Genomic DNA, 14,640 nt, shown 5'->3' on the forward strand with positions numbered 1-14,640 from the left:
TTTTAAGGGAAGATGGGCATGTAACGATAAATACTTCTGAACAGACCTTTGACACAAGAAAAACTGATAAACCAGTAAATGAGTACACTGTGCTGTGTTTTCAGAGAGAGAGACACAACAACAGGTGTTCTGAAGCACAGCTGAATTCTAACCAAATAATCATTAATCTTCCCACATTTCATTTTCACAGGCTATTCTTGTAATTTGCTGTCTGAATTAGAAATTAGGGTGTAAGGGCAGAAAGGAAAACAATATGCATTTTCATTTTGTATAATAATATTTTTCATGGTTGAGTATCTAGGAAATAACTTATAATAATAACACTTATTGCAATTCCACCTAAAAATTCGTCTCCCCTATATTATGTACTAGATCATTCATACAATTTTTAATTAATTGCCTTTTTTAATGAGGTAATTTTAAAATGTTTAACATTAAACATTTTTGTTATGCATCCATGTGAATTATGATTTCGAGCATCTTATCTTCAAGCCTTCTGCATTTCTTACTACTAGCATGTTCTGGCAGAGGGAAATTAAATTCTTGAAGGGAATAGTACTGAGCTTGTTTGTTTTGCTTATGATGTGCAGAAGAGTGGCCAGGTTGAAACTATATGCTTTGAGAAAGCTATGAGTTATAGGCATTGATTTTTGCAGCACTGAACTGCAGATGTTGAAAACAGAATAAAGGAGGTACCTGTTCCAAAGTAGCACAAATAAATCTTTTCAAGTAATGTTTCATATGTGTGCTGTAGCTCAGAGCAAAATGTTTTGTGTTGTAGATATGCAGAGCAAGTTTCATGTTGGAAAAGCAGGAATTTTTTTTAAGTGGAAATTTCCAATGTCTGAACTGTTTCACACAAAGTGTTTATTTACATGTATTGTTGTGTTAGGTTGAGCAAGATAAATGGTTTCTTAAATTGTTCAGAGGCCAGCTCAAGAGGGCTTTACAGGCCTAGCGTCTAATTTATGGGACTGGGCTGAGAAGAGAAAGGAGAATGATTAAATATTATTATTATTTTCTCAAGCTGGTATCTTAAGTTGAATTTCACCTTGCTAAGAGGTAAAACCCATAAAAACATTACCACTAGTTCTTAAAATTATCAAGACCAAAAACAAACCCAAGAAATCATAATTGGGGAAAAAAGCCCTCAACCCTTGCCGACTTTAAAAGAATCCTCCTGCCCCCATTCCTGCAGGGACTTTCCCAGCTCCCCCCACCCCAAGATTTGAGAGAAAAGGCACATTTAGGATCTCACGTTCCAATAAGGGTGTGCTGGCACTGGTCACCTGCTTGCTGTTACCTTTCTATGCAGTTTGGAGGTGCTTGACATGGTAAAGAAGAACTGCTAGCACCACTTTGTGGCCAAATAATTTTTAACATATCTCAGCAATTTTCTGGGGGGTGACAGACTGAATTATTTTTGTTCTTTCTGCTAGTTGATTTTACCAGCTCACTGTTAAATACGCTGCTACAGCCATTCACTGAACAATGTGAATTGCTCAAAAGAGACATCATATGCTAATAGTCATAGCAGCTCACAATCCCTTGTAGTTTTATTAGTGCCCACTACTTCTTTTGTTATTTGATTATAATAATATAATATGATTATATTGGTAGTTATACTGCAATGTAGTTCCTGAAGGCAAAAGCCTTTTGAATATTCACAAGGACTAAATTATCAATATGCTGATGTATGCAATGAACCAATGACATGCAGATTTGGGGCTCAGAAAAAGTTCAGTTGTGGACATTTTTGCATATGAGAGAATAAGGTAATTTATCACACATTCTGAAAAAAATGCATATTTTATGTTTAATTGACTTATGTTTTAAATGCTGCTTTATCTAATATATGGATCATGATTTGAAGTCAAATGTGCTTCAAAGTTTTCTAAGCTTAAGCCTAGAACATTACAGTGAAAAAATTTTTATAGAGCTTCTCAGGTTTTGATTCAAAGTCCAAAAGTTTTATTATATGGACAAGAAAAGTCAATTTATCCCACAATAATTGTTTAATAACAAGATAAATTTTTAGATATTTCTGCATTTTTTCCCCCAGACTTGTGCTGAATGTTTTAGAAGGCAGAAAATCTTCAAGACTTTTAATTAAAGCTACCATATTTTTAATTCATCAGTTTTAACACTCTTGAAAAATGCCTGTTTAATCAAAAATCCTAGAAAGGACTAATTTTTTCTTGCCAAATGGAATAGTGAAAGCAAGTTTTTAAGACTTACTAGTGTGAGGAAAAGAATAGTGACAAGAGCTAAGGAGGCACATTCAACATGTCTTTAGTGTGTCAGAGCAATTCACAAGCATCCCCTGCTAAATTGAAAAGTCAATGTAAGAGTAGGCTGTGTGTTCCTTTCAAGGAAAATGAGTAAGAAATATGTTAGTGCTGACTGGCAGATTGTTATGAATTTAGCATGTTGAGGTCTGAAGAACAGAAGAAGCTAACTAAGATTTTTCCATGATTTTTTTATGTCCTGTTGATGGAAAGCCTAAGCTTTTTATGTGTAGAAACATTTCCTTATAAATAGAAAGCTGAAAATGAAGTTGTCACTAGCTGTTTTATAGAAAATTTAACCAAGTTTGAGGAATGTTTAAACAGGGTAGCAAATGAATCTAACCAAATTTAATACCCTCAGAGAATGTGCAAGGTTGTAATATTTGTGGAATGTTTTAAAATATAAATTACTATAATAAATTGGGTTTTTAAGCTTGTGTGAAAACTTAGAGAAGAGCCTTGCCTCCATATAAACAAGGCAGTGTTTAATATCTGCTTTTAGAACACCTAAAAGCTGCTGTTGAGCATCTTGTACCAAACAAATTTATTAATTTTGTTACAATGAAATACTCTTATATGGAATAATTTCACTGTAAGTTGATTCATTTTCTTATGAATTTTTATTTTTCTTATAATTTTTATAATTCTCACTGCCACTAGAAAGGTTCATGATCTGGGAGAATATTTTTTGAGTGGACTTAAGATTTTGTGTAGGAAATCAGGGAAACTGTACAATGGAGAATGCCAAGGATAATGACACAACCTGCTGTAAGGGAGGGTCATTTGATTGAAGTGATAACCAGACATCTCTTAGCAGAAACTCTCTCACTGCAAGCTGCTATTATCTAGGCAATATTTTAATTTCTTCTTGATTAAAGAGGTGGGCTGAAGGGCTGTTTGCCATGAGAGTGTGGTCTTACCAGGAGGTTTCTTGTCTTTGTTATCCTGACCATTTTCCCAGCAGACACCTTAGTAACTGCTGCTCCTGCCTGTGAAACTGTCAGAGAATGCAGAATGCCATTGCTGGAAACTAAAACCATGATTTTCTGGGAAGCTCCTCCTAGCAGAAAAACTGCATTAAATAATGATATCTTTCATGCCTATAACAGTACTCATTTTCCAATGCTTATATTATTACTACACAGCATATTATTTTTCTATGTGTAATTGACTAAAGTGGAATTTTTCCCACTAGGAGTGGAATTACACTGTGGAACAATTGGAAGGTGAAGCATTTAGGATCTTGCTTTCAGAGGACTATACAGAAAAAGAACATCTAAAGCTTTCAAATCAGAAAATCTCTCTGCTGCAAGAAGAAGTGTGCTTCCATATGGAAGAAAGGAAAGCCCTTCTGCAAGAGGCCAATGACTTTTTTCATGCTGCTGGCAAGGTAGGTGAGAAGCCAAGTGTGTAATAATAACCTGGCCACGACACTATTAGTGTGCTCTTGAAGGCTGGTGGATGTGGGATTATGCAAACAGTAGGCTAAACAATTTGAAGTGGGAAATTACACATCCAGTTACCCTTTTCATATGAATTTTTGCCTCAAACTTCTATCCAGAATGGCAAATCCATTCAAAAATGTATTCTCTTTTTTATTTCCTTTAAGTATATTGAGCACTTGGTTTCAAAATAAGGTATTTGGTAAATAATTTTTGCCAAGAATTGGGCTTTAAGTTTGTTTTCTGGGGCCATCAGAAACAATGCCTATTCTTGCAGTGGTCTCCAGAGGAGCTAATTATAATCAGTGTTATTAATAATGCAACCTTTTTTCCCAAAAATCTTTCAGTTAGAACAGTACTTTAAAAAGTTTATATTTTAGGCTGTCCAAAGACCAAACAGTCTTCTTGTATTTTTTTCAGGTATATTTTTTTGATATCATTTATAGAAGCTTTAAAACCAGATAATTTCCAAGGATAGTTCCAACAACAGAAATATTGATAAAGTAATGCTTTTCTTTTTCTCTTCAGGTACTTGATGGTCTTGAAAGTATTGAGAATTACCATAAAATCTCTATTTCAGAAGGCTTACATTTACCTATATTGACACTGAAGTATAAGGAATTGCAGGAAGCAATTAAAGGTTGTACAGCAACTACCATGCAGAAGGGTCGAACTTTAGTTAACAAAGCAGATTCTCACAGGTATTAACATAAGTTTCTGATGAAGCTAAAGTAATGAAAAAACTTATTTTGAACATGTCAGTTTTACAAAAATTCTTATGATGGATATAAATTTAAGTAAGGAGTAACTTGATGGGTAGGGAGAGGGGGTAAATATCAAAACTTCAGTTCTTAATTGTATGAGATATCTTCTTTGCAATATAAAGAGGAATGCCCCAAGTATTCAGGTTCTGAATTGTTTCCCTGATATTATGGTTTAAGTTATAATCCAAGCCACTGTTTTGTAAATTGGTGGGGGATTTTTCTCCTATTAAAACAACACCCTTAAGGAGAGGTTGATTTAGAATGCATATGACGTTCTTTTTTCAGCTACTGTAAAAAACACTGAAATATTTTAGAGTCCAAAGAAAACATTCCTTTTAGGGTAGAACTGGCATGCCATATATTTCCTCTTTTAAGCTCTTCCATTTGTCATTTTAGTTTTAGATAGTGTAGCTAGAGTAAAAAGGGAAATGAGCTATTTCTCAGTGAATCAGACTGTGAGTCTTGTGATCAATTGTATCTGTCGTGTGAATCTACCTTAGGCACTGGTGACAAATTATTTGTTTGGAAATCTCATTTCTGTGTTTTACTAATGTGGTGGTTTTTATTATTTTATTTGGATTAATTTTAATATTTTTCTTGGTTATTTTTCCTTTGAGAGTAGCAGTATAAAATTCGTAAGTTACTCATCATACAAATCAACAGAATCAGTATTGGAGGTTTTGTAAATCATAATAATCTTCTATGTGGAGCAAAAAAGATAAAAAAATGACAGTTCTACTTTTCTATTTTAGTTCTTGGGTGGCAGGAATTCAGAAAATGATGGAATATGTTCAAAAAAAAGTAGATCAATTAAACAGCCAATGTCCAGATTATGAAGAATTTACTTTGAAGAAACAGCAATGGATTGCCTCACTTGAAGATCATCTGAGTAAGGTACATCATAGATTCATAGAATGGTTTGGGTTGAAAGGGACCTTAAAGAACATCTCATTCCAGCCCATTTGCCATGGGCAAGGACATCCTCCTCTAGACCATGTGGTCCAAAGCCCCATCAGCCTGGCCTTGGATGCTGCAAGGGACAGGCAGACGCAGCTTCTCTGGGCAACTTGTGCCAGTGTCTTACCACCCTCATAGTGATGAATTTCTTCCATATATATAATCTAGACTTGCCTTGTTTCAGTTTGAAGCCGTTATCCCTTGTTCTGTCACTCCAAGTCACCCTTGAGCTTTCCTATAGGCCCCTTTAGGTACTGCAAGTGTCTCCTATAAAGTCTTCCCAGTATCCTGCTCTCCAGGCTGAACAACTGCAGTCTCTCAAGCTGTCACCATAGAAGAGGTGCTCCAGCATTCTGATCATCTTTGTGATGGTTATTATCATCACTGTAGCATGTCTTCTTAGGGCATTCATTAATAGTCCGTTGTATTTCCATAATTTAGCTATAGTGAATATTGAAGTTGAATCAAATAATAAGAGTTTTAGAGAGAGCATAGTTGTAGTTGAAATGCTGAATGCTCTTATCAACACAAAGGAACCAAAAGCTGTTCTGAAAAAAATGAGCCATTTCCACAAGAACATTTTACCAGCGTTGTTCAATTAAGCATGGATTTGCTTGGATAATGAGCTATTATAATTTGTTCTTTTGGAAAAGAAGTGAGCAATCAGTCTGTGACCCGTAAGCAGGTTTCATCTACTGCTTCTGTCCATTGTTTTATGTGGCTGAAGATAAAAATAAAAGTTTGGCAAAAATTGAGGTTTAATAAGCATGGTGATTGAACCACAGCAAATTTTCAATAAATCTGAAGGAGATTAGACTCTATTCACTATAAAAATTACTTTTGTTAATTAAGGTATTGATACATCAAGGACATGACAGCCCTCTTTAAATGGTTGAATGTCATATAGTACTACGGACCTTTTAAATGACTTGTCAAAAATGGAATAGACAAATAGCTCTTAAATAAGTTTCCATGTGTAAATACAAATTAAAAAAATATAGTCTTTTAGCAAGCTTCATATGAAGGAAACCAAGAGCGTAGATGAGAAAAGTAAATCAAATTTAATGACTGAATAATTAAGTCTGCAATCTGATATTTTGTATTTGCATGATTTGCATTATCAATCAGATGTGAATTTAATTTGCTACAAATTGGCCCACTTCCAGACCATTTACGTGTGTAGAAATGATGTCACTATGATGTTGTGAATCTTTGCCTACAGGTTAAATTCTGAAGGTAACTTTTACTTAAAATATAAACCTTAATTTGAACATAAGGTTTCAGTGTGCTGTGTTCTAATCACTTTGCTCCCAGCCTTGCATTGGAGAATATTGTGTCATTGCAGTGAAGAGTGCTTATTGCTATATTGCTACCAAGCAATTCACTTTTAATATCCACTCTCTAAAGCAAAGTATCCCAAGGAATCTGGTGCCAGATTAATTGTGCTTCAGCCTCATGTAATAAAGTTGGAACCTCAATAAGCTGCCAGTTCTTAAGAAAAATGTTAAATGTAAATTCACATGTCTAATAATAACCAAGTGTGTTGTGTCTGGTGTCATCTTCCTGTCCTCTTCATAATCTGTTTTGTTGTTATAGTGCATACATAATATCTTAGTGACAGTGGAAGGGAATTCTGTACATGTACCTGCACAAAAATAGGTCTCTTGCCCTGTCAGAGAAGCTTTAAATGTACTTTCTGGAAAAATCCTGGAACAGAATGAAAGTATTTCTGCCAGGGCTATAATAGCAAGATTATAATGCAGTTGTGCCATATTGAAATCACAAGTCTCAGATATTTAGGGTAAAGGAAAGCACTGTCAGTAAAATGAGAGCAAACAAGAAGGGTTTTTGATCATGCCTGTTGAAGAAATAGTAGAGTTGTCTTCTTTTCTATTGTAATTCCCATCTTTCTCTGAGTATACATGATATTAAAGTTCCACCTTTTCTTAATTTCTTCTCTTCAGCCCACCATTTGGGATTGAGGAGTGTGTGTGAGCAGCTGTGTGGTACAGTTCTCATTTGGGTTTAAACCATGACATTATGCCTAGAAACATAATCTACGCACCAACAAAAAAGTGTTTTTTCTGTATAAAGTGATATTTTATGCTGGTTTTTGAAGTCTACTTATATAAATTAACCACGTGAATAATGCTTTCAAATAAAGGTGTCACAATCAATTAAAAAGCTGGCCCCGATGCTCGCAGTTGGAATGGAGATTGGCTCGTATTTGTGTGAGTCAGAAAGAGTTTTGAACAAGCACCTTGAACTGGCTAAACAAACAAAGGTAAAAAAAAAAACTTTCAATAATGTTAAGTGCTTTCAGAAACAAATGCTTCCTGTATGTAATTCTAAATAAGGTGAGAGGCTGAGAGTTTCTTGTAAAGAAAATAGGTCTATGGTTTGTTTTAAAACTATAGTTAATGAACAAAAAGATAACATTACAGTCATTAAATCACTGTTTTTCTTCACTGTCTCTATCTCACTGTGTGATTTGCAGGATCCTCGCACCAACTCTCATTAGAAAGACTCTTCAAATGTGGATTGCTACTCCTACATGAGGCACCAGGTTTAATAATTGCCTAGACAGCCAGAGTCAGAGACAAACCTTCTTGTGGTTTATTGTGCCAAAGATAAGGGATGACTGGCAAAAAGAAACAAGTAGTTTCCATTTAGAGAAGCTGTGAAGGGGGCTGTAAAGAGTCCCAGTGGTCATGTTGGGAGTGCAGCCATCTGATGAGAGCGCTGCAGCACTCAGCTCTGTCACACGTGAGGCTATTTTTAAGTCACATCCAGGGCCTTTCCCACTCCCATAGCAGCCCTGCACTATCTGGATGGGGGCTAAAACCACTTGAATCCCTTCCATAGCCTCGGCATAGGTGCATAGTTCAGCCTAAGCTGAACAACATGGCAGTGTGTATTTTAGGAGTATCCTATGTATTTTCAGTACTTAAAATTCCATTTCTCCTGCAGATCTCTTTTTTGCAGCACGCAACAGCTTATGCGGTCCAAGGGACGGATCTGTACGGTACCTGTGGAAATAAAATTCACTTTAAAACAATTCTGGAGAGCACATTGTAAAAATGTTAAAACCTCAGCAGATAAGCAAGAGCATATTTTTGTCCCTCAAGACTTTATAATAGTTTTAAGTGTCTTTTCTGCCAAATTTTTGCATGTCAAGGTGTTACTTTTGTTTGCTGCAGTGTATACTTTGCCCTGACAGATATATATATGAATACACTCTTATAACTATACACCTCTTCTAACTATTCCTTCTGGAAACTGTAATATCCTAGATTTCAAAATAGCTATTTCAATAACTAAACCTATCATTTTAGGAAAGAAATGGATATTTCTGTGATTTAGTTTCCATTTTGAGCTCTTCTTCAAACAAGTAATTAAATTATACATAAAAATGCAATCCTAATGAAAATTAACAATGTAATATCAATATTCACAAGTTCTTTCCAGTCATTATACATTTTTTCTATGCTTTTACCTTCAAAGGAAACTTCATGTGAACTGAAAGCAGCTGAGGGAATCATCAAAAACATGGCAGAGTTGGAACCTGAGCAGGTGGCGGCTTTTTCTAGCAGAGCTGACTTTCTGAATAAAGAGCTGAAAAAAATTGAAAAAAATATTACTTCAAAGCTAGAAATCCTAGAAACTTATGTGGCCTTTTTACAGTCAGCTATAGAGGTATGGATTACGTATTTATTCTCTTACTAGACTGTAAAAATCTTACAATTGAAAAATTTCCATCCATTGTAGGAAGAACTATAATTGATTTAGATTTTTCTCCTCTGCATATGTGCACTCTCATTATATACATGATAAAAATGCTTCCATATAGGTATTCTGAATATCAAATTTACTGATTTGCTTCATATAACTTTTGAAAATGTCCTATGATATGTTCATAGGGATCTTTGTTGCTGTCTTACACTACTTCCACTAACATGCTAATTCATATGATTGTATTTAAAAATGAAATAAAAACCAGCTCTAGCTGAAATCATAATCAATTCAATACCAAAGTAATTTTGGTAGCTGTGCTAATGGTGTCCAGGACAGTTAATTTTCATTTTGATTTGGATTCCATTTTAAAATTCTACAATATGGTAGCTGTTCTTTAATATTTAGAAAGAAATTGAGGATGGAATGGAATCTGGCAGATAAAATTAGCCATAGGATTTATTTATGATAAACTACAAAAAAAAATTGTATTACATTTGTAAATACATGTAATAAACTATTACATGTATTTTTTTTGTAGTTTATCATAAATACAAATGTATTACATACATTTTTTTGTAGTTTATCATAAATACAAATGTATTTATGATAAACTACATGTATGTAGTTTATCATAAATACATTTGTATTTATGATAAACTACAAAAAAAAATTGTATTACATCTACTTCTGATTATTGCTAAATTCAGTTACTTCATATTAAGCAGATCAGTGAAAATCAGTGCATTGATATACAGGTAAATGAAATCCATGTAAGAATATGTGATAGAAATTGAGCTAATTGCTGCCATCTGTCTGTTGGCCATCTACTGGTTGGCAAGTTATTCAAAACTATTTTATTATTTGGTGTTTGTAAATATTTTAGGGACTCATAGATATTAAAATTAAGATTCAGAGGGGACTATTCAAATTTATCATATTTCTGTAACTTCTGATTATAGCACCTCAATTTTGGTTTGTTTTTTGTTATTCATTTAATGTCTTTCTATAGGTGAATGATGATATTAAAAATCTGAAGGAATTCTATAATTCAAAACCCCTACCAACAAGCAGACAGACTGAAAGTAAAATTGAAATAGAGTCAGCTAATACTCAGTGGCAAAATACTATAAAGAAGACTTTTTCCACTGAAAATATGGGTTGCTGTTTTCTTAATTTAGTACATGTGGTGAGTATGTGAGTATGATCTGATAAACCATTTTGAATATTTTATACTTGCCTGTGATGAGGCCCAATCCTAGTTCTGTGCCGGATGGATTATGTACCTAATTTTAAAGGGGCTAATGCTGATATATACTTTCAGAAGAAGAAGGTATTTGAGTGCTTATGGTAAAATAAAAAGTTTTGTGGTTAGCAATGACAGAGCCCTTACTGACCCAGTCCATGCATAAAAATCTAATACATGCTCCTATCTATTTGTTTCATGTTGGAAAGCAACATATGTTCAAGCACAATATTAAGTTCATTTTACTTCCACTAAGAGACAAGGAGTCTTTACTGACTGAGTGTATGGATTCTTCTAAAGGAATGGATGTTGGAGCTGCCTCCTTGCAAACAGTCTTTCCCAGTGTCTTTACATTCTGTCCAACAGCTACACTGCCTAGGCATCCCTGTTTAATTTTCCAACAACACTTAATGAGGTGATCATTTGAACTCATTCCCTTAGCTACACCTCCTCAAGTAATCCAAGTTAATGAGGTCAGCCTGAATACCCAGCTGTTCTTTCTGCTTTTATGGGACACACTAGGGAGCAGTTAGACATTAAGCTGGGAAGGGGGAGGTGGTGTTGGTAAACTACAGCAGGATACAGGTGAATTGGAAAAGCCAGCTGAGGGAGGGAAGGTGCTCAGGCTGTTAGTGTGGCTGCAGGGTGTGTCCCTGCTGCATGCTGCCAAGTAAGACAGTCACAGTAATGGCAAAGTCACTTAAAACCTTCTCACATCTTCAGACATTAACTCCCTAAACACCTGGATATGTGTTGTCACATATTTTCTACTATTCTGTTCCTACGATATTCCCAGATTGTAGCTTTTAAAAATCTGGAAGATATGGATCATACTAGTAATTTACAAAAACAACTTCTCTCAGAAAAAAAAATTAAATGGGAAAGTGGCATTACCCAGTTTTCTGATATTTCTTATAGAGATTCTACTGAAAAGAGGTAAAAATATCAAATATTCAAATACTAAACAATTTAACCCTCCTGTGCTTCAGTGCTGCTTCGTTTATCAACACAAAGGGATGATTTTTTCTTAACCTACTTTGTTTTCTAGTTGCTATTTATTCTCCAAAAGGTCATTTTGGGTAGTTCTGTTTAGTCAGAAATTCTTTTATTCTGTCTAAGTGTGAAACAGACATCAGATGGCAATAATTCAGTCATTACTGACCTGTTCTATGCTTTAAATTCCAGCTTTATATATGTTGCCACTTTAAAAATTCTGTAAATCTGTGCCTATTTCTAGACAATATTAAAGGAAAAGTGTATTTAAGGGTATACTTTTTTTAAAGTTACACTGGGATAGTTGAGGTTTTATTAAGCTTTATTTAAAATTATGAGGTTTCAATTGTATGTTATAAAAATATGTGTGGAAAAAATGTCTCTGTTTATTTGCCAGGTAAATGAGAGGTTAATATTAGAAGTAGAAAAATCAATAAAAGTAACAGAAGATATCATTATTAACCTGAATAAAGAAAGGAAGGAGCTGACCGATCTTTGGGCAATCTGGAATTTTAAAATTACTCAAATAAAACCCATCAAGCAACAGTGCCAGATATTTAAAGAACAACTAAAAATCGTAAGTAAAATACCTAGCAAGAAAGCAACTGTGGCAAATATTTCTAGATTGTTATTAGCTTGTCTGTGGCTCTCCCATCAACTATTACAGGTATTATTTATAAAAATCAGTAAAATATGATTCTTGTTCATAGTCTGTTCTCTGTTATGTCCATCAGTCAGCAGGAGCCATGAAATGTTTTTGACTTTTTTTTCTCTACCTCAAATCCATAGAAGTCTAAGTGTCCATTTCTAATTCTAAGTTTTAATGGAGTTTAATCAATGCTTTACCAGCAGGGATTTTTTAATTCTTTTTAAAAGCACCATTTTTTTTTGAGACTGAAGAGCTGCTAAACCAAACTGTGCCCTAACTGTTACTAAACTGAAGTCTGACCAGGTTCATGCAGAAAGAGGATTGAGACCTTCTTGGCACAGGGAGAGTGTACAGGGTTCCTCAAAAGAAACACTAGCTGGGCTAGTAGCAGAACCAGAAACGCCAGTTAGGCTTGTAGCCGCTGTATCTCTAGTGCGACTCAGCAGTTCACCAGCACATCTGTTATCTCCGAAATCCTGTGTCTGTGGTCCTGCAGTCCTGGCGTCTGAGTCGCTTTTTCATGCTGTCCTAAAGATATCTTATCACCCTTCTCACTCAGAAGGTTTGCAACAGAGAGACTTTACTGACAGCATTTGGGTGCCTGGTTTGAGGAAGGTTTTGTTACAAATTTAGCTTTGAGTTTAAATTTAGTTTTTTTTTTTTTTTTAATTTATTGCAGTTAGAAGCACTCAACTTCTTGATTCTCTTTTAGACTACCCGTGGATTAGAGATTCTTCAAGAGGCCCTCCAGCTTGCAGTACCAGTTGACCTTGGAAGTGACCTTTTAATTGTTTTGGAACTACAGAAAAAGCTGAACCAAATGAAACCACACTATGAGGTGAGAAACCAAGCCAGTGGAGTTAAGAGTACATCAAAATGTCTTTTTGGTCCCATGAAGATCCACATCCTCATTGACGCCAGACACTCTGTCTGGGTTTGAAGTGTTTTATGTTTTACAGCAGTTTTCTAGGAGGAAGTGTTTGTGTGTGTTCATAATGTAGGGGCAAAGAGATTTTGCCTTCAGTGTTCAGAGAATGTCTTGTGCTGCGTTAGTTGTGTATTCAATGGACACACAAGCACTGGGGTGGTGAAGTACGAGGACGGCATCAGCTCCAAGCTTTTGAATTTAAAGCAGATCAGAGGCTGAGGTACATCATAGTGTGTGAATACTGTCTCTGGATTTGAGCAATTCACTCTGCCATTGCCCTTTAATTATGTTTGACTTGTTTTCATGCAAGTCTGGGTGATAGCTGAGATTCATGCCTACCAAAAAGTGCAGAATTTAGTGTTTTAAGGTGCAGGACATTGACTTTTCCCCAAGGCAATTTACCCCTGTTAGGTGGTTATTTCATCAAATGTAAAGGAAAAATTGCAGTGTTTGTGCAAATCGAGTAACTTCTCTGATTTTTGTTAGCAACTGAATGCTGAGCTTGAGTACCTGATCAAATTATTGGAATTACCAAGCCTGAAAGGATTTCCTGTGAAAGAGAATTCTGAGAGAATAAGTGAGCTTATTCATTTCCACCAAGCAGTAAAGGATACAATGATAGAATACGATGAGATTTTCAGCAAGACAGTCAAATTCCATCACATTAAAAAAGAAGTGAGTATAACATTTTAAAACATACATTCTTCCCATTGTAGTTAAACTCTCTTTGGTTTTGGTTTCTGTTGCTTTTCTTTCCTTTTCACCAGAGAAATAAGATAAATCAGCCTGGTGATCAGAATTAAAATCTTGGATCTAAAACTGCATAAATCATAAATTGTTTGAATTGAAAACTTAGATCTGAAACCAATTTTAATTTCTTAAACTCAAGGGTAAGGAAAAAAAATTAAGTTATTTTAAACAGACACTGATTTTTGTTTTTTGTATACTTCAGCTGGAATGTCTGTCAAAATTAGGAGAACTGGATATGCCTGAAACATATGGGGACCCTGAAAATGTGCACCAGGCTAAAGCCTACCTTGTGAATTCTCAGGAGAAAAATGCACATATCAGACAGCTATATACTCTACTTATTACTCAGGGAGTGGATATCTTGTCTGCAGTGCAGCAGCCTGTGAGTATAAGCAGAATGATTTATGAAATCAAGGATAAATATGAAAGATTATTGGACTCATCTGGCTTAATTCTAGATGTGCAAATATGTATTACTACTCTGAGAAAAATACAGAGAGAGCCTTAAGGAAGTTAATCTTAAAATATCGTTGCTTGGAAAAAAACCACAAGCCATAATTTACTTTAGTATGTTTTGTGAAGTTCAAGGCCCTGATGGCAATTTCTTGAATCTCTATATTACAATCCTGCTATTTTGTAAAGGTTGCTTTGCAGATTTATTCTCCTGTAAAGAAAGGATAACATAAGAGCAAAAGAGAAAATGTAGTAACAGTGTTACCTTATCAATGGATTCAAGACTGATTTGCATGACAGAGTGGATATCATTTTGGAAAGGAATTCAGGGAAGAATTTTCATTTCCCTGTATTCAGTCACTTACTAAGAAAGCAATACTTCCCTTATGATTTGGCTAGATCATTTATATTGGCAGTCAGCTCTTCAGACACCATAAA

The 14,640-nt window shown here is 34.9% G+C and overlaps 1 protein-coding gene across 5 annotated transcripts in view; it reads left to right on the top strand.

Moving 5' to 3' along the window:
- CCDC141 (coiled-coil domain containing 141) overlaps positions 1-14,640 on the top strand; it is a 63,570-nt gene that overhangs the window by 23,287 nt on the left and 25,643 nt on the right. For all 5 annotated transcript variants that reach the window (XM_074548374.1, XM_074548375.1, XM_026791714.2 and 2 more), the window contains 10 exons: positions 3,484-3,678; positions 4,259-4,431; positions 5,247-5,388; positions 7,616-7,735; positions 8,956-9,147; positions 10,196-10,372; positions 11,820-11,999; positions 12,784-12,909; positions 13,486-13,674; positions 13,952-14,131. In XM_074548374.1, the coding sequence (XP_074404475.1) occupies positions 3,484-3,678; positions 4,259-4,431; positions 5,247-5,388; positions 7,616-7,735; positions 8,956-9,147; positions 10,196-10,372; positions 11,820-11,999; positions 12,784-12,909; positions 13,486-13,674; positions 13,952-14,131 (1,674 nt within the window). The remainder of the gene's footprint in view (positions 1-3,483; positions 3,679-4,258; positions 4,432-5,246; positions 5,389-7,615; positions 7,736-8,955; positions 9,148-10,195; positions 10,373-11,819; positions 12,000-12,783; positions 12,910-13,485; positions 13,675-13,951; positions 14,132-14,640) is intronic.

The sequence above is a fragment of the Zonotrichia albicollis genome, chromosome 10 (genome assembly GCF_047830755.1).
Source record: "Zonotrichia albicollis isolate bZonAlb1 chromosome 10, bZonAlb1.hap1, whole genome shotgun sequence".
NCBI lineage: Eukaryota > Metazoa > Chordata > Aves > Passeriformes > Passerellidae > Zonotrichia > Zonotrichia albicollis.